This window comes from Rhipicephalus microplus, chromosome 10 (assembly GCF_043290135.1).
Source record: "Rhipicephalus microplus isolate Deutch F79 chromosome 10, USDA_Rmic, whole genome shotgun sequence".
In the NCBI taxonomy this organism is placed as follows: domain Eukaryota; kingdom Metazoa; phylum Arthropoda; class Arachnida; order Ixodida; family Ixodidae; genus Rhipicephalus; species Rhipicephalus microplus.
Window position 1 is genome coordinate 39,109,979 of NC_134709.1, and position 20,718 is coordinate 39,130,696.

The window sequence follows — 20,718 nt, forward strand, 5'->3', positions numbered from 1 at the left end:
CCAAGGCACAAGTTGGACGCGGTATTATGCCTTCTGCGAAATTTACTTAGTTGTGTGTGTTCGAAAATGATTCCCAGGTTAAACTGCGATACATTTCACGGTTCTGTCTTTGTTATTTCTTGAATTTTGAACTCACATCTTTGATTTTATATGCGCGCTAGAACTCCATTTTTCAAGCGCATTAACACAGGTAATCCCATCTAGTGCAAATAAACTTAAGACTCCCTTCCGCGAACTTCCCCCTGTTGTGCAATGTATCGTATGACTAACGTATCCAATCGCTGATAGCGCTTAACTCTCAGTCATGTCTTTGTTTTGCCGCAGTGCACTTTCAAAGATGCATCACCACTCGTTTGTTTCTATAACACAAGTGGAAGCCCAAAGAATATTCGATAAATAAATAAATAAATAAATAAATAAATTAATAAATAAATGAATAATAAATAAATAATGATGTAAATAAATAAATAAATATATTACAGTTACATATTATGCTGACAATTATATGGCATTCACGACACGAAACCGAAGGGACGTAAATTTGTAGATTCTCACGTTCCAAGACGACGATTATAGCTTCTTGTTGCAGCCTGTAAAATGAGCATCTGCCAGTATAAGCAAACAAATAAATGCAGTTACAATTTGCTGCAAATAGGAACCTATGTTTCGAAATTCACGGCTGTTCCAACTAAATACACGAAAGAAAAAGAAGGTGCATTCCGCGCACATCGAAATGAGCTACGGCTAAATTGGACGCGTTGCTAAATTGTAATTGCAGTCGTTTCCCAAATACGGCATTGCTGGTGTACGTCAGTTTCCTTGGAAGCGTTGGTTCTTAAAACGTTGCCTTAAAAAGTCCCCTCGTTAGGAGTAAATTCCAGAGCGCCCGGACTAGCTCGGTGCACACGCGTGCTAAACGAATTATCTCCGTTTGACTAAGCTTGTATAGTGTGCTGGGCACCCGCGTAGGTTCATTATAGAGGCACGCGCTATATTGTAACTTTGCAGCTGCTGTGCAAGTTGTGACGTGATCATGGAGAGCGATGGCGAGCTTTTTGGGCTGGGCGCTATCCGTGTTTGTGTGGCGTTCGTAGTGACGCCGCTGCTGCGCCTGTGCACGGCGCCTGCCCCTGTTTACAAGCATGGAATATGTCTAAATATGCGACCGCGTAAAACTCACCAAATCAGTCGACCGATTGATTTGTTCGTGGTGTAGCGATCAAGCTATGCCTTGACCCAGCGGGTCATTCACCACGCCGGATTAGTGCCAAAAGGACAGTCTCGCCACGCCTGGACGGTGGAAGCAACAGAGGCCGAGACGGCGCCCACTGATTGACAGCGGCGCCAACTGTGTGGAATGTTGCCAAAGAGGGTTTTTGAGCCGCCGCTCTATCTCCCGCCTGGGCCACGCATCGTTAGCGCGTTAACCGGCAGACGACGACGGCGCTGGTCAAAGGGCTCTCCCCAGAGGATTCCACGCACCTGGCACCTCTCGAAAGGGCGCGCTAAGATCTCCTCGTGGGGACGCAGCCCGAGGCCGGCACCAAAGGGGTCGAGGCGCCCGTGCGTCTTCCGCTCTCCCCCTCCCTGTTCTACGGCAGCGCGGCGACTAGTGGCAAGGGTGTGTGTGTATGTGCAAGCCTGTGTTGTGCCTCTATGAACAGACATGATGGGCGGTACTTCATTGAGAGGAACTGCCACATCACCATTGGTCCGCATTGTTTTATATAGTGATCCCCAACCTAGGGACCTAGGGAACGGGGGTCAACAAAAAGGGCGTGCAGTGCCTCGCCCAACGCTCTTCTCTTCTCTTCTGTCTTCGTCTCGACAACTCACTGTAAAGATGTAAATAAATCCGTTAAGTTTGCTCAAAGCTCTCCCTTAGTCCTTGGCTCGATGGAGTGACGGCGACCGGCCCCGCTACCCGCAAACTGCGGTCGCCACGACGCGCAACAACTGGTGGCAGCGGTGGGATGCCATCAGCAGCGACCTTCCTTCAAAACCTTAACAACTGGATGGCAAGCTGTTGGATGTGAGCCTGGAGGACGGAGAATGAACAACACGCCGAGATCATGGAGACTGGCAGCTGTGGACTGGTGAGTGCTGGCTTTGGTTTTTTGGTTGCCAGGCTGATAAGATAGAAGTGCAATCTTTTCGCTGGTAGAGGCTAGCACAGAAGCAGTTATTTACGGAACTTCTGGGTAGAGAGTGAGCTGCACCACACTAGTTCTCTGTCATGGATTGGAAGCGTTTGTTGAAGAATCAGCTCCTGATTCTGGGGGAGGAGCTGGGAGCAGAAGTAAATGCGGGGATGAAGAAACACGCAATTGTTGGCGCTATCGATGGCTTGGATCTGAGCAGTGAAGATATTAAAGAAACGTGGAACGAGATTCAAAAGCAACAGGAGCGTCAGGAAAGGCGAGAGCAAGAGAGAGAGCAGTGGAAGGAAAGCCTAAAGGTAAAACTGGAAGAGACAAGAAGATCAATACAGTGCCTTAGATGGTCTCAAGTAAATTCGAGAATCCATGCATTTGAAGAGGGCGAGGATATAGAGAGTTACCTAACCTCTTACGAAAATGTTTGCACAGACCTAGGGCTCGACGAAAACTATTGGTCTATCGCCTTATTGAGTGTCTTTCCGTGCGACTTAATTGGCAGAATAAGGTACCTTTCCGAGGAGGAGTTCAATAATTACAATGTAGCTAAGGCAGCCTTACTGCGGTGCTTCGGCATCAGAGTTGACCGAAAGCAAATTGTGTACAAGCTCACGAACGCTCCGTTGAAGAACGCGCGACGGTGTGCTAGTATTAAAACCAAGCCTGAGAGAGGTCCGCGTGTCTCTTATAGCACCAAGGTGAATAGTGAGCGAAAATGGCAGATACAAAAACGGGAGCGAGGTGAAGAGCTTGAGCGAGCACTCAGCCTAGAGATTGAACTGTCGGAACAAGAAGTCGAGGCAACGCGGTGGAAGATTCAGCCATACGCAAGTGTAGCGCACGAGAAGTGCGAGGTGCAGCCCAGAGCTTTAGAGAAGGCTAGCACGTTTAAAGACAGCAGCAGGTTTGATGAAGAACCGAATGCGAGTGCTGCGAAAGATGCTGCACTGAGTAGAGAGGCCGACGAAGGCCAGAGCGAGTGCGACGAGGTGCTGTGCCAGTTAGCTGTTAGCGAAACAGCTAGGGTACCTGTAGAAAGGCTGGGACAGACCTCAACTGTGTTTGTCGCGACGGTGTATCTTGCAAACGAGATTGAAGAAGTCAAGAACACCGGAAAAAAGCTCAGGAGAAGCATTGAAAGTAGAGAATGGTATCAGTGCAGTTGCAGACAGCTCTCAGGAATGCGAGCAAGATTTTTCGAGAAAAAGCAGCTGCATTGTTCCTAAGTGTGTTAACCAGTCCGCCGGTCTAGAGGGTGAGAATAAAGATGATTTCGTCGAAAATCATTTAGACCGCGTGATTGAGACAGCTGACGAAAGCTGTGAGAGGGTTCACGAGTGGGAGATGTGATCGGGAGGCTCGGAAACGAGACGCAAAGAGCGGCGCAGACGAAAGAGACGTCGCAAAGCCGCGAGAAAGACGAACAGTACTACGCGTGTAAAAGAAGGCGCAAAACCTGTCAGCGTAGCAAATAAGCGCTTTGCAGCAGCGTCAAAACTGCATTGCATGCGTCCGAGCAACCAGACGAAACGTAAGAGGAAAGCAGGTTCGCGAACGGAATTGCGTGGAGAGCGCCGGTCGTTCCGTTCTATCCACAGAACGTTTCAGGGCGCACCTGAGTACAGCGTTAGCACAGGTGAATCGGCCGGACAAGGCGACAGAGCCAAGAAATCAAAGTGCCGAAACACTGTGGCAGGTGGTGCAGAAGCACCCTTGAGCTGTAAAACTACCGATGACGCAACCCGAGGCCAATTTCCTAACGGTGCAGAAAAAGTCGGTCGTAGACGTCGCCGTAGAGGAGTGAAAGGTACGCGCGCGACAAAGCGAAGGCAAGAAGGAGGAAGCAAGCATCGGGGAGAAAGAAAAGAGGGTAGCTCATCGGCCAGTTCAGCGAAGGGGCCTTTGTGGCGGGAAGTAAGGCGCCAGCGGCAAAAGGGTAGGTCCCAGCGCGCATCCTCGCGACGGAATGTACGCAGGAGATTTAAAGCTTTGCGGGAACAGGATTGTAGAAGGGGTCCTAGAGGAAAAGGAAAAGCCACAATAGCTAAACACCACACGCGAGCTAGCCCAAAGAAGGCATGGCCACTCTGTCCCACGCATCGCTCCGGTCCCCTACGCCGAACTGACAGAAGCCCGCCGAAATCGCGAATGAGGCGTAACGCTGCAGTTCAGCTTGTTGCTCGTGCACGTTGTTGTCTCGCGCGTTTTCAGAATCGAAGACCACGACCAAAGGGGAGCGACAGCTGTAGGCGGGAGAGTCGGACACAGGAGTTTTTTTGGAAACATACTTGTTTGGTTATATTTGGTTTTAAAGTGGTGTTCCTGTGTCATCTCCACAGCTAGTTTGCTTTGATACTTTTTTTCTTCCCTCTAGATTTTGTTTGCGTGTAAGCTTTGTCAAAATTTCGAGTTGAATTGTTAAGCGTTATGCGGAAGCAGTGACACGCGTCGGTCAACTGACTGCTTCCAAATTAGTTTTTCTTTGAGAAAAAAAAATCGTAAATGAAGTGTGGTTCGCCTGCTAAATTGGAAAGCGTGGTAACGTTGGTCGAGCGGAGCAGGAGTTTCTATGCTTCGTGCCAGTTTTTGTGTAGCGCGAGATTGTCGACCGTCTTAAAAAACTAAATGCGCATTCTTAAAGAAGGTCTTAGAATAAAAGGAAATGCGATTCTCGAAATGCTCGTGTTTTAGAACTGTTCGGTACCGGATATTTAGCATAAAACATGCCGGTTTTGTTACGTGCTCCTGACGTGTACGACATCAAGTGTTATTGTTCATTGCGTTTGTTCCTTGAGAAAATTTACGTTCAGATGAGGGTTTAAGTATACCTAGGTGAGAGAGATATCACCTATGGTTAGATGCGTGTTGGTATGCTAGCGCTCTTTGGATGAGAGCAAGATGTCGTGCTAGAGTGCACAGCAAAGTCTTGTGCGTTCTTTAAAAACATGGGCTGACATGAAACTACATTCAGCAAATAAGCGTGTTAGTACACGAAATTGCATTACCCTTCGTTATTTTAGTATGTGCTCAGGGATCAGGTGAATTCTTTAGCATAGCGTCATGTTATACGGAACGTTGAGGGACGTTTTTCCGTAATGATTTTAAGGGGTCTTTTGAGTAATCGAAATTTTTAGCTATGAGAAAGAGTATTAGTGTGGTTGCCATTAAAAAAAAGCGTAGGTGCATTGTGGCACATTTGAAAGACCGGCCTGGTTGCCGAAAACTCATTGCCGGCGCTTGCTGGTTCTAGCGGTTGGTCTTTGTGGTTTCAATGGTGTTGGGAGACTGCGGTTACTGTGATCTCTCCCGTCGAGCAGCTGATACTACCCGACGTCCGAGATCTTCCCGTCGGCGGAGGACCTGTAGCGATCAAGCTATGCCTTGACCCAGCGGGTCATTCGCCACGCCGGATTAGTGCCAAAAGGACAGCCTCGCCACGGCTGGACGGAGGAAGCAACAGAGGCCGAGACGGCGCCCACTGATTGACAGCGGCGCCAACTGTGCGGAATGTTGCCAAAGAGGGTTTTGGAGCCGCCGCTCTATCTCCCGCCTGGGCCACGCAATGTTAGCGCGTTAACCGGCAGACGACGACGGCGCTGGTCAAAGGGCTCTCCCCAGAGGCTTCCACGAACCTGGCACCTCTCGAAAGGGCGCGCTAAGATCTCCTCGTGGGAACGCAGCCCGAGGCCGGCACCAAAGAGGTCGAGGCGCCCGTGCGTCTTCCGCTCTCCCCCTCCCTGTTCTACGGCAGCGCTGCGACTAGTGACAAGGGTGTGTGTGTATGTGCAAGCCTGTCTTGTGCCTCTATGAACAGACATGATGGGCGGTACTTCATTGAGAGGAACTGCCACATCACCATTGGTCCGCATTGTTTTATATAGTGATCCCCAACCTAGGGACCTAGGGAACAGGGGTCAACAAAAAGGGCGTGCAGTGCCTCGCCCAACGCCCTTCTCTTCTGTCTTCGTCTCGACAACTCACCGTAAAGATGTAAATAAATCCGTTAAGTGTGCTCAAAGCTATCCCCTAGTCCTTGGCTCGACGGAGTGACGGCGACCGGCCTTGCTACCCGCAGACTGCGGTCGCCACGACACGCAACAACTGGTGGCAGCGGTGGGATGCCATCAGCAGCGACCTTCCTTCAAAACCTTAACAGTGGTAAGACATCTTTGGCGGCGAAGCTGGATGTGGCTATATCGATTTCGGCGGATCGTGCGCGTTCTCGAAAGCATGCGTAGAACTTTTCGGTGCCACTCGACCCCTCGCTACCGCTTTAGCCACTTTATCAAACGTAGCGATGCGTGGCAGTCGCAGTTACCACCAATCACTGTGCCTCTTTGGGTCGTGACGTAGAAATCACGCTAGCGCTGTTATCAGCAGTTGCCCTTTCGATTCGCTATTGAAGGGTAGCGTGTCGTTCAGAACAGAATCAACCATTTAAACTTTCTGGCGCTGCCAAATTTGTCGTTGTTTCTATCAGGAAACCTATGTATGGTCTACCCGTTCACACAGTGAGCATTTTTATTTATTTCAAGTTTTAATTCTAAACAGATTTTTTTTCAGATTGATTTTATTTTCACAATCTAATGATTGAAGCCTCGTGCTGTCTGGCTCTTGACCCACCCCCCTTTTGGGTGAGTGCCATCCATGTGAGATCATAATCATCATCATCATCATCATCATAATCATCATCATCATCATCACCACCACCACTACCACCACCACTACCACCACCACCACCATCATCATCATCACTCGGTCATTTTTGGTTGGCTTTCGATAGGGGCCGGGACAAGCGCTAATGCCAGAAAAAAAGCCTCCGAGAATAAGAGACGTTTCGCAACGCTTTATTTATAAGGGCGCATGCGCCTTGGCATTGTGAAAGAAAGAAAAAGATAAGATTAAAGGAGCACCAAAGCGCGCAAAAACCCGAACGGGCGCTAAAACGGCGGTACGTCACCCACTGACATCTTCAAGCAGTGGAAGGGCACTGAGCATTTTAAATATGGAGGAGGAGGAATAAACGTTTATTTTTCGAAACGGTGCAGTGGTGTAGGTTCCGCGTCCCCCTTAGGTGTGAGGTCTCCTCATTCCAGGAACCCTCTGGCCTTCGCTGCCTCCTTGGCCTTGGCGACGAGACGTCGTTGTTGGTCCAGGTTCTCTAAGTCGAGCTTGGCCTCCCACGTTTCGAGAAGATGTTCGTTCTATTTAACATTGTCGAAGGCATAGATATTCGTAATATACACTAGAGGGAACTCTGGCGCAAGTTTCTCTGGGAGCTGCAATGCACAGCGATTACAGAGCATCAGAATGATGGGTAGCACACACATTTGTCTAATTTTCGTACTTCTGGCCTTCTTTTAGCTCCGTGTGTGTTCATGTGACATGGAGCTGTTTTCTCACGGAACAAAAACCAGCAAATGTTCAGCGGTTGCGCTTCACCACCTTATTATTCTAGACTTACCTTTCAAAATCGGGTCACGAGGCTCAAAAGGGTTGAATGTTTCTTTCAAAACAAAACCGAAACACAGCAACAAACGGAGCCGCAAGTACAATTTGCCGCCCGCAAATACGAAGACTAGGCAAATGTGTGTACTACGCATCATTCCCATGGTCGCTGAAGATCGCCGCGACAGAATTCCCTCTAGTTAATTTTAGGAAACTCTATGGTCGCTGGTATTCGGCGGATGTGATAGATGTGTATTTGTATTGTATATGTTTTTTTAAAGGCGAGGTACCTTAAGGCTGCATAATGTCCCTCCATCTATAAACCACCACCCTGCGTCTACAGAATATGTAGACAACGAAGCATCTATGAACAACACGATGATTGTCAAAATGCTCTTTAGCCCAACAACTAAAATTAAAGGGCACAACACCTGCGAAACGTCGACATTTAGCCACTCATCGATCAAAGCTTATGACAAAACGAAAAGTTAACAAGAATAAAATGAAAGACTGTTAACCAGAATAAAATAGGAAGTCCACGATGTATGATGCCATGCACACGGCTTTATTTCTCTGTGATTGTGTGTACATATTCTTGAGATTTGTAAAGAAGTCGAAACTTACAATCATACTGGTAATTCACCAGGAAACTTTGGTTTCCTATTCTTATTTAGTGACGGCTTACTGCTCTCCCTTAGTTGAGTACCAAGTACCTAAAATAGTTAAACATTTTTTTCTAACCACAGTCGACACATGCAAAAATTCGTTGTGGCGCACGGGACGGCTGTCAGCTATCCCAGAGTAGAGTATCAAGTACTCTAAATCGTAAACAACTTTTTGAAAACACACAAACCTTGTAAGCTTCGAACATATATTTATGCTGCAGGGACGGCTTTCAGCTCTCCTATAGTAGAGTACCGAGTAATCTAAATCGTCAAGCACTTTTTCTAAACACACAGAAACCCTCCCACAGTAGAGTACCTAGTACTCTAAATCGTTACCCACTTTTTCTATACACACAGACTTAACCTGGCCCCATCAATTACGAGGCCCATGGAACAGCCATTTGCTCTCCCATAATAAGGTACCAAGTACTCAAAATCGTTAACCGCTTTTTGCAAGCACCAGGTACCATGTGCTCTAAATTGTTAACCACTTTTTGTAAGCACGAAGACAAAAATACCGAAAACAAGAGTACATAATAGGCGATCAAGTGTTAATAAGAAACCCTCAATGACTAACACAGCGTGTAGTAGAAATACCATCATCGGTATTCACTTTTCATAAATTCAGACAAGCGCGGATATTTTTTTGTTTTGTTGCCTTACTTAGGGTTGTATTTGTACAAGAAATTTCGGCAATGAAGTTTTAGTTTGGGATGGTGACTCGCTAATAACATTATTTGATCTCACTCGGTGAGTGTAGCACAGCTGCCTATGTATGTGTATCAGACTATTGGCTCGTATGGGCCACCAACAGGCATGCGGCGTTGGCTCCGGTGTCAGGACTGCTGCTGCCTATATCTGGCAATGAGGCGGAGGCCTGGCCGCGACTGCTCCCCGTTTGGCCAGTGGGCGGAGCTGCAGCTCGAAATGGTCTGGATGGTCACCTTGCTGCATGACCGCCGCCCGTATGTCCTACATAGAAACAGCCATAAGAAAATGTACCGAAACGCACTAGGCTGGCTCTCGGCATTGCCCGAAGGCCCGCCCTAACGTATCCGTCGCAGCGCGTCAGCGCGAGGACTTTTGGCGCGGCGCCATGTCTTCTCCCAAGAGAGAGAGTGGGCGTGTGGCTACGTGAAACCATGCTCTCTTTCTCTCTATGTGGGAGAGGGCTCGACGTCGCGTCAAAAAGATACGCGCCACCGCGCTGCGACGGATACGTGAGGTCAGGCCTTTAAACATTTTAATCTTTTTTTCTATATTCGTGGCGTGGTGCTGTTCATCCTTTCCTGCATTTGAACAATGGTGCCGCTGTTCCCTCTCCCCTCACACTCTCTCAGCAATTTCGTCATGGCACGACGGCGGCGTGTGACCGTCTGCCTGTCTAGAAATTCGAACACTTTGTGTATTCCGAAGTGTGTTTAGCAAAGGCCTGTGCCGATTCCACTGGGAGAGTCATATGCGCACGCACGCCTGCACGCACGCACGCGCGCACACACACACATACACACACACACACACACACACACACACACACACACACACATACACACGCACAGACACATACAGATGCACACACACACGCGCGCACACACATGCACACGCGCACACACACGCACGCACACACACAGACATACACACGCACACACACACACACATACACACGCGCGCGCGTACACACATACACACACACACACGCACACACACACACACACACGCACACACACACATACACTAGCGCGCGCACGCACACACACGCACACACACACATACATACACGCACGCACACACACACGACATGGTGTAGTCAGTCTAATTGCCGCAGGTTTCGCCGAGCGCACTTATGAATCAACAAAGTATCCTTTAAGTGTTAAGTGTTATTAAATGCATTCAATGATAGGTTTGTGCCCATGTAATGCACTGGCTACTCCCTTTTTTTACGTAGCAACCTGCATCAAGGTTTTACTAATGCGCATAGAGCAATTTAAAATTTACACCCGAAAATGCCCGTTCACAACAGCGACGTTCACACATCCGTTTACGCCTCAACAGTTGTCGCACGCGACGGATAATGTTTGCACACAGAAAACGCCCGCGCTTTACAAGAGAATTCGTCAAGGTGATCTCGAAAAGTCACTGAGCACATTACCGATATTTAAACACAGCTGCCATGAAACACGAGAAACACACGGAAACATGTGATACATGCGACCAGATTCACCAGGCAATAGTTATCAATGAATCGGTATGTCCCATTTGATATTCCCGATTCCTCATAAAGAGTACTAGTGCAAGCGCATGAATATTTTGAAAGGCTTCCGTTGTCCGCTGGCCCAATATTTTCGTTATTAGCAATGAGTAACTAACTAATCAACCTATAAAAAATCCTTACGAAGAACTCAACTTCCTGCACGTGTTCATTGATGCGTACTAGAGCCATTGTACAGGGCAAAGAGAGAGGGATAGCACAAGACCGTTGTTCTGTCTTCTTTGTCTTTCCTTTTTTGCTGCATGCTGACTGGTCTTGCAATGGCACCAGATGCTTCCAGTGCTTACCCAGCGCTGGTTAGCTAACCGGAAGCTCTTCTGGTTAACCACTTTGCCTTCTGCTTCCTTCCTTCTTTTAACTAAGTTCTTATCTCTGCTTTAAGTTTTGGTACGAGGGCTCCTTTACCCTGACACAGACAGAGCCATGTAAGCAGGAGGAAGAACAGAAGGAGCGAAGGCAGGGAGGTTCACCAGGCATATGCCTGGTTTACTACCCTACACTATGGCAAAGGGGAGTATGAAGATGATATAGAGAGGAAAGAGAACAGAAACAGATGAGAATATTGTCACCGCACACTATGGCGAAAGGGAGTATAAAAATGATAAAGAAAGGAAAGAGAAGAGGAATAGATGATAATATTGTCCCTAAATAGGCTGACGCGAATGCAGTGGTGTCACTATACAAAAGTCAAAGGCGTTCACACGGGCATGTAGTCTTCAGAAAGCGCGAGCGGGTTTTGACTGCCGCGTGAGGCGAAGAAAGACGAGGATGATGCTCCAGCAAAATGTGCGTGCGGTCGTCAACTATCACAACGCATCAGAAGGTTTTCATCTCTCAGAAGCAAATCGAGGTTAACGACATAGCGAATAATCGATGTGTTCTTCGGTGCCACAGAGCTCGCAGGCCGCACTGCCGGTCACTCCAGTTAGAGTGCCATGGAACATACACTGCTCCGTGTATAGAGAAGCAGCGAGGCCTAATTACCCTTTCGTCCCTGAAGTAACCACGGATGCAGCACACGAGGCAGAATATCAGCATCACGATCACGCCCGCCACGACATTGGTGATGGTGATGATCAACCCGTAGGCCAGAAGGCTGGCAGCCTCTTCCACTTCCGTCATGCCTCCCGCCATAGCGTTCCCCCTCGGTACTGCGAATGAAATGTGACCAGGGTGGCGTGACAAGGTGGTGGCGTGTGACGGGCGGTGGAACCTTGATAGTAAAGTACTTCGCGAGTAAAGTATACCTATATATAGATAGCCCTTTACAACACTGCAGCCCTGATATGGAATTCGTACGTGCTGCCGACTGCTTTATTAGTTCGAATACGAGGCTCATACTTTACAGGGTGGAGAAGCCTGTAAAAAGGAGTTGTGTGTTGGGTGCGATGTTTCGTCAGTAGGACTCTTCTTTTTCAAGTTTATAGCCTCGAACAAGACGAGAACACATCCCCTGTTTGCGAAATGCTCATCGCAAGCTTCCAACCTTCCCCTTCTACTTTACAGGGTTGTTATGCGAGCCAAACAAGCACAAATCAACAAAAAAGATTGTTCAATCTAAATAGTAGAAAAAAAGCACAAAGAGTTAAGCATTTATTTTCTATCTTGTTTTATCACAACGACATTTTATGCGGCATTGGCCCTTTACACGCTTAATTGGAGACAGAGAGAAAGACAACGTAAACGTAGGTAGGCTAACCAGGTTGAACATACCCTGCTACCGTACGTGGGGAAGGGAGGACAGAGAAAGAAAGGGGGAAAGATAGAAGGAGTTATGCGCGCATTCACTGCCCACACAAGGCAGTCACAATTAACCGAGAAATATTGGAACCGGGTTGCTCCACATTTGTCTTAATATAGACTGAATTCCTAAATGAAAAAAAAAGGCTTGTAAAGAACGGTACCAAGCTATTCAAAAGGGGAATATAAGAAATTGTTTCCAAATTAACTGAAAGCCTAGAACTCAGCGATGGGCTTTGAACAGTCAAAGAATCAAACATAAATGGTGGCGTTTTCTCGAAGCGTGAACACTCACCTGTCTCTCGCGCAATGCTGGCGCCTCTCTCGGCGTACACAATGAGGTGTCTCTGACTACCACGTCCCGTCGACGTCCGGACGAAACTGGGCGCGATCGCAGAGAGAGTACCAGGCCACCGAACAGACCACCGCTCTTCGCACGCATGTAAACGGAGAAGGCGCATGCGCATATCGAAGCTGACGGATGCATCGAAACCAGAAACCTTGCAGCTGGGACGTTCGTGCCAGCCACCGCAAGGCATGCCGGGCGCACAGCGCCTCGTCTTCCTGCAGACAGGTATAAGGTGGCTTTCAACGCTCTGCTGTGCTTGTCTATCTCCGAGCCACCGTGGAAGAGGATGAGGAGGAAGAAGAAAAAGGAAAGGCAGGAAGGTCCATGAGACGCACGTCCAGTTTGTTATACTACGCTGGGGGAAAGGGAATGAGAGATGAAAAGATTACGAGATAGAAAGAAGGTAACATAAATAAAAAAAGACACACATGAGCTTCGGTGAAGAAAAAGGGCGTAAATTTAGGAGCTTGTTTTTTTTGTTAGACACGTTACTAGTGAGCACCAGCAGACAATTATGCCAAGTGATGTATTGGGAATGTTACTAAATGTTCCTGTAATGTAAATAAGAAGATCGGAAAGTAGACGAAAAGGCAAATCGCCACCAGCCGGATACAAACCTTCGAATTACGCACATACACCCTATAAAGTGGACGGACAGATTACCACCACCGTAGCTCAGTGATACAGCATCAAACTCGTTATTCGAAGGTTGCAGATTAGGATCCCGCCGGTGCCGAGGTATGTGTTCGTCCACTTTTATTTCTTCACATTTACGTTACAGTCACTTATAGTAACATTCCCTATACTTCTCTTGGCATCATTGTCGGTTATTGCTCATTAAAAGCGTGAGCTTGAAGGCATACTGAACAAAAATTTTGCCGCCAATATTTTCAGTCAACTCGGTAGATTGGATCCTGAAATCGATAGAGAAAACCTTCATTCCCAGCAGAAACTGCGAATAGGTAATGCACCTGTTGCTTTTTTCGCAAACTGCCACATCTATAGTGGCAGCGTCGTGAACTTGAGAAGGTGACTTTTGGTGACGTCAGACTCACCCGACACTGTCAAGCCACAATGCCCGCCATCACCCGCGTCTCTCGGCTCGCTCATCTTCCACTTCGGTTTCCAGAGCCGGTATGAAAAACAACAGCAGCAAACAATGCATCCGGCCGAGGCGAAGTATCGTCGCTTTTGGGGAAGGAAAAGAATGGGATGAGAAGTGGGGAAGAGGAGGAGGAGGGCAAGAACACTTGCATCCTGCATGCGACTCGGCAAGTTTGACGTCACAACTCGCGCTCGCGAGCAGCCGCCGCTAGAGTTACTGTACATGCTACCGCTAGGTGGCTCCCGTAATGAAGGAGCACAGTAACTCTAGCCGCCACACGATGACAATATATAAAAAATACAACCAACTGTTCGAAAATTCGGGAAATAAACTTCGTTTATCAGAACAGTGGCATCTGCCGAGTCGAATTTCCAAGTTTCGTCCGTTATTTTTCCAATTTTTGATCAGTATCCGTTGAAAGTATCACCATGCGTGGAGTCTGCGCAACAGGTACTGGTTGCTCTACTTTAGATGCTCTAAAACCTTCAGTAGGCGCCGTAACTGCACGGCCTACGAAGGAACGAAGGTGATACGCCTGAAATCCTGCGTCCACGACTGTCGAACGAAGCCGCCGCGAGAGCATTACCCGAGACATCAGAGGTGGCGCCAGGGTCAGCAATGCATCATCATCCTCCTCGTGATCATCGTCACTCTTAATTATTGTTCTTTCAAAGGTCCCTTAGGGTAATAAATGAAGGAGGGGTGACCGACTTCGTGAAGTGCCAGGGCGAACGGAGTCAGCTCTGGCGAATAGCTACTTTCATTGTGCCGTCGACAGGCGGCATTCGCACTCCTTCCCAGGAGCGCGCCGTACCGACCCAGACAACAGGCGCTTCACATTTCACACCGTGCATTCACACGCTTCGAGTTCGGCAGGGATGCAACGTGACGCAGTGTTCCTTTTGCGTTCCGGTCTGCCTGGCCGAACGAGGCAAGCAATTTTCTATTGATCTGAGAAGCAGGCATATTTCGACAGCCTATCACTATAACTAACTAACTAACTAACTAACTAACTAACTAACTAACTAACTAACTAACTAACTAACTAACTAACTAACTAACTAACTAACTAACTAACTAACTAACTAACTAACTAACTAACTAACTAACTAACTAACTAACGAACTAACTAACTAACTAACTAACTAACTAACTAACTAACTAACTAACTAACTATTTAACTAACTAACTAACTAACTAACGAACTAACTAATTAACTAACTAACTAACTAACTAACTAAGTAACTAACTAGCTAACTAACTAACTAACTAACTAATAATTAATAAATTACCTAATTATAAAGTATAGATTTTCAAACAAACAAACTAACTAACTGAATAATTAGCCCACTAGTTAACTAAGTAATAAACTAACCAACTGACAGACTGACTATTTATTTAGCCAGCGAACTAACGAACTAACCCGATAACTAATACTTTGATGCAGCCAGACATTATTCCATTAGTTTCTATCCCTGAATAGCCAGCGTGAGCGCCAACATACAGAACACGAGCGATGCAAAATGGCACCCCTCGGATATGTGCACAACTGAACAAAAGATTACTTCATCTGATATCCGTCGTGAGGCACCATATGAAAGGCTCTCTCCACCGTGAACGCAAAGCACGCGCGAAGGCCAGGCGATGGGGGAGAGCAGGAGAGGGCTATCGAGAAGTGGGTGCTGAGTGGTCCCAGCGAGCGCATGCGGCCGGTATAGAATGAATAGAGGAGCCGCTGGATGCATTAAGCCTTCATTATATTAGTTTCAGCCCCCGAATAGTCTCCCTCTTCTCTCCTTTGAAGGGGTCCTACGACGTTCTTTTTTTTTTGTTAGAATTACTATAGGAGTCGCTGTTAGGGTAGCGCAGAATACTGAGATGAATTGGTGACCAGAACGTTCAAAATTGGTGCAATTTTAAAATTGGTGCGATTTTAAAATTTGTGCAAATAATAGAATCTGGTTTTTTTATTGATATGATATATAAGGAGATGTTGGCGCACCATTATGGCGCCGGCTACTCCATAGCCGTTGAGTGAAACACGTATCTTGAAGCAAAACATACAAAGCAGTGCATGGAAAATAGAAAACTCGGGCACAGATATGCAAAGATACACTTATACGTACATATCAAAACATAATGGTAAGGAAATGTTCGAAAGTCAATGATTGAAGTCTCTGATAATGTCCCTCGTTAATATTCGGTCCACCAGCACAAAAGAGCAGAGCACACGTCTGGTCCTTATAAAGATGCATTCGCTCGTGTATACATAATAGTCGACACGTCATTGATTTCACAACAAATACCTGATGGGTGTCACATGATACTGTACATAATAAGTACATGTGTTACAAATGAAAGGTCGTTATTTCTTAATACTTGTCAGCAATCCCGCTGTCTTGTAAAAAACGTGTTAATGCTTTTAGAGCGTGCGACTCTGAAACTCCAGTAGGCCACGGGCCCAGAAGTTTCTTCGTGTTAAACGGCCTGCGGTCTAATGCCAACAGTTCGGACTTCAGACGGCGTCTCGGCGTTGCCATGATGTGGACAGTCTATGAGAAGGAGACATACGTCTTCACCTATAAATTCACATTCGCATTCGGGAGTTTCAGCTCTGCCGATTCTGTGCGAAAAAATGTTTTGTTTACGCGGTGCCTAGCCTCAATCGGTGAATTAGAGTTTCCGTACTTCTATCTAATGCCAGCGTAATTTTGAATTCAATAAATGGATCGATGGGATATAAATCGCAGCTCCTTGTACTTTGGTCAAAACAAGCAGTTTTGCTCATTCTGAAAGCTGTTGTCTTTATAATGCTACGCAATTTATTTTTACAAATTGGTAAAGAAACAGTAACGTCTTTACAATGTGCTTGTCGTGCTGCTTCATCGTGCTGCTTCATCGGCAGCTATGTTTCCAGGAATGTTGCAAAGGCCAGGTATTCACTGGAATTTGATCTCATGTTGCGCCTTCTTTGCTTTGGTGAGCTCTTTGAGCGTTTCGTATGTCATATTATCACTTATTACTGTCCTGTTTGTACTGGAGAGTGATCCTAACGCGGCCTGTAAGTCGCTGAAAAGTACCCATTTTCTAGCGTCTGCTGCCGAGGTTAAAAACTTTAGAGCATACAGAATAGCGAAGAGCTCAGCTGTAGTAGATGACGTTATGCGACATAATTTAAACGATTCCTGAATATTGAGCTGTGGTATGATAAATGCCGATGTTGAAGACGTTGTAGCACTTGAGCCGTCTGTGTAAATATGTATGTACCCTGAATACCACATGTGTATCTGATAAACTGCTAGTTGTTGAGCAGCTTGGATGAACATGTCTCTCTTTCTGATAATTCCATCAACTGAGAATTCAATACTTCGTATTGCAAGCAGCCATGGAGGATAGTCCATTTGAGAGCTCCAAAATTCATTTCTGGGTATTATATGTACATTACTCTGTACATCGTTTTGAGCATTGCTTTTATCTCTTAGTAAAATCTCCAGTGCCAATGGGTGGTCCTTGTGTTGCGTCTGTAGGCGAAAAAAATGGCGGCATGTTTTAATTGTTCTCATCACTGGAAAGGGTGGTTGTCAAATCTCTGCTTTGACAAGGCTGCTGGAAGTCGCTCGTGGAACACCTATGCAGACGCGCAGTGCCCTAGCTAATAGTCTTTGAAGTCGCTCCTCTGAAGTGCGGGAAAGGCCGTGTTGAAGTTCTTGGTGTTTAGAGAAATTTATTCTCACACACAGTGAACATCAATTACGATCCAACAGAACATTGCGACAGAACACAACATCCACAGACCCGATTAAGGCGCACATTAGGCAACCATTACATTAGTGGCTCCGATTCCAAACATCCATTAGTGGGTCCCGATTAAGGCGCACATTAGGCAATAAATACCGAAGGTGAGTGCCTAGAAAATAATATGCCAGAGTTCGGACGGGGGATTCCTCTCCTTGTAGGAGGGGCATCAGGAAGCGCAGGGCCAATAGCCGGCAGCGTACTGATACCGAAGGGAAAGCAAAACCTCCCTGGAAACGCTGCTGTCCTAACGCCACACAAGAGACCAACTCAGTGCCACAAGACCAAAAAATGGAACACAAGGCCGACTGCAATGACCTCACGATGCGTAAAGGCGGCTGTTCCACGTGAGAAAGGTACCAAATGCGACCGCAGAACACAGTCTGGGCAAGGCACCTCCGCTCAAGAAGCGGGAAGTCGAATTCCCGGGCGTTCTCAATTTTTTGTTTTACTTCATCGAGGGCATTTGACCAAACGGAGTTACAAACGCCGTAGTGGTTGTATAGAATTCCTAAAATGTGAAGAGACGCAGCCGACTGAAGAAGAGATGTGGAGCTAAGTGTGGAGTTGGGATAGCCGATGAACAAAAACCGGGATTCAGAGACCTTTAGCGCGGCGCCTGAAATGTCCCCACACTGGAAGAATAAGCGCAGGCTATGTGAAAGACTATTTTCATCTGAAAGGTACAGAGTTATGTCGTCAGCAAAAGCTGTGGCTTTCACGGTACTGCCGCCGGGAAGCGCAAGACCCAGGACATGCGAATCCGCTTCTAGAGCACACAAAAATGGCTCAAGGCTGAGGACAAATAGAACAGGAGACAAGGGGCATCCTTGACGGACCCCACGTTTAATAGAAAAGGCGGCACTCTCCCAACCATCTAGAACTAGTGTGCTTTTTATACCAGAGTAGGTATATCTAATTAATTCAACAAAAGCACCAGGAAAACCAAGGGCTGTGAGCACTTTAAAGATATACGTGTGCTCTAGTCGGTCAAATGCTTTCTCTTGGTCTAAAGACACAAGGAGACCACGCGCAGATCGCGACAGAGCTATGATATCCCGACAGGCTATGATACCCCGGGTGGTAAAGGACAAGCTGTGTATTTCCGGTCCAGGCATAGATGAAGACTTCTGATGACCCACCAGGGTGTTCAACAGAGTCTTCAAACGTTGAACGATCACCGTCGCGAATATCTTATAGTCAACGATAAGAAGCGTGATAGGTCTCCAATCTTCAAGATTAACAGAAGAAGCGTCACCTTTTGGAATAAGCACAATGCGTCCATCTCGAAAACTTCATGGAAAGACACCATCTTCGAAACATCGCCGGATAACCGCGGGTAATGCAGTACCAAGCTCATTCCAAAATGACAAGTAAAATTCAACTGGAAAACCGTCTGGCCCAGGGGCTGTCCCCCGTTTCATAGATTGTAGTGCTGCCTTTACCTCTTCAAGTGATGGATGGAGTAGGTATGTCTAATTAATTCAACAAGAGCACCAGGAAAACCAAAGGCTGTGAGCATTTTAAAGATATACGTGTGCTCTAGTCGGTCAAATGCTTTCTCTTGGTCTAAAGACACAAGGAGAACACGTCCAGATCGCGACAGAGCTATGATATCCGGACAGGCTATGATATCCCGGGTGGTAAAGGACAAGCTGTGTATTTCCGGTCTAGGCATAGATGAAGACTGGTGATGACCCACCAGGGTGTTCAACAGAGTCTTCAAACGTTGAACGATCACCGTCGCGAATATCTTATAGTCAACGATAAGAAGCGTGATAGGTGTCCAATCTTCAGGATTAACAGAAGAAGCGTCACCTTTTGGAATAAGCACAATGCGTCCATCTCGAAAACTTCATGGAAAGACACCATCCTCGAAACATCGCCGGATAACCACGGGTAATGCAGTACCAAGCTCATTTCAAAATGACAAGTAAAATTCAACTGGAAAACCGTCTGGCCCAGGGGCCGTCCCCCGTTTCATAGATTGTAGTGCTGCCTTTACCTCTTCAACTGATGGAGGGACGTGCAGAGAATCAGCAGCTTGTCGAGGAACGCGAGGCGAACCTCTAAGCATAGGCGGTATTATGTCACAGTTTGTCCGCATGGCCGAACATGACATCTCTTCAAAATGCGCCAGAAAGAGAGATCAATCACGCGTAGGAAGCGGCTGTGTAGGTGGTGTCTGCGTGGTCGTAAAAACAGGTGATTGTGACTGCCTAAAACACGATTGCCTCGCATAGCGTAGCACCTCGGGGTGGGCACAAGGGTTGTGCCTACAACGCGATGCAGCCGCCGCCAGAGACGAGGCGGCAATCAAACGCTGGAAGTGTTCACGTAATTCATGTTGCCAAGCTCGCATCAAGGGAGACGGTGTTTCAGCGCGTAAGGCGATGCGTAATTTCACTGCAGTATCGGCCAGCTCCTCAGAAACGCGACGACGAAGGGAACGCCCTTCAACTGAGCAGTGCAGGCGCCACTGGGTTTTAAGCGCATCCCAATCAAATAAATCAGACGCAGCGAGTGACACGCGTATTGCACGGGACAAATTTGACCAAGAGCGCGCATCCTGGAGGACGCGAACATCAAGACGCCATGGTTTCTTCGAAAAAGAAAATGAAATTTTTAGTTCTAAGAGAATCGGACGATGATCAGAGATGTGCACAGGCGAAGGTGGGAGTGGCGGAACACGTAAGTCGGAGACAAACGTCTCTAAAGCATGCGGAATATAAGCCCGGTCGAGTGTGCTGGAGGAGTGTCCGCGGCGCCACGTCCAAACAAAAGTATTACCGTGCATGACATTATGCGCATCCAGCAATGGAAAATGCTGGACAAGGCGTCGCAGCTCACGTGAATTCCAAGCAGACCGACCCCAGCCAGGACCTTGTACATCGCATCGCGTATTTAGCACACAATTAAAGTATCCGATGAGAATTAAATGTCGACCGTCTAGGAAAAAAACATACAAATTTCGAAAAAATCATTAGACTGTCCAGTTTGTGCAGGCGCATACACACATAGTATCCTCATTCGAAAAGAAAAGTAGGTACAATCTAGAGCAATAATTCTACCGACGCCGTCATAAACAACGTGGTGACCTCTCGGTAAAGCCCGATTAAATATAATGATGCCTACTCCCGTAAAACGAGTTGTAGCGAATAAAAAATAGCAATCTAAGCTAAACTTTTGTT

The 20,718-nt window shown here is 47.0% G+C and overlaps 1 protein-coding gene across 1 annotated transcript; it reads right to left on the bottom strand.

Moving 5' to 3' along the window:
• Window positions 1-8,148: 8,148 nt before the first annotated feature.
• On the bottom strand, window positions 8,149-12,862 carry LOC142774363 (uncharacterized). Its single transcript, XM_075874748.1, has 3 exons — window positions 12,574-12,862; window positions 11,523-11,689; window positions 8,149-9,241 (listed from the first exon to the last, which is right to left on the bottom strand). Exons 1-3 carry the CDS (start codon window positions 12,815-12,817, stop codon window positions 9,122-9,124), a joined length of 531 nt encoding a protein of 176 aa, XP_075730863.1. The 5' UTR covers window positions 12,818-12,862; the 3' UTR covers window positions 8,149-9,121.
• Window positions 12,863-20,718: the final 7,856 nt, after the last annotated feature.

Bases quoted from the DNA above. Each gene is read 5' to 3' on its own strand.
- LOC142774363 (XM_075874748.1), bottom strand. From the start codon at position 12,817: ATGCCTTGCGGTGGCTGGCACGAACGTCCCAGCTGCAAGGTTTCTGGT. The intron at 11,690-12,573 runs GTGAGTGTTCAC...TTTCATTCGCAG, and splicing joins CAGCATTGCGCGAGAGACAG to TACCGAGGGGGAACGCTATG. The intron at 9,242-11,522 runs GTAATTAGGCCT...GTTTCTATGTAG, and splicing joins GTTACTTCAGGGACGAAAGG to GACATACGGGCGGCGGTCAT.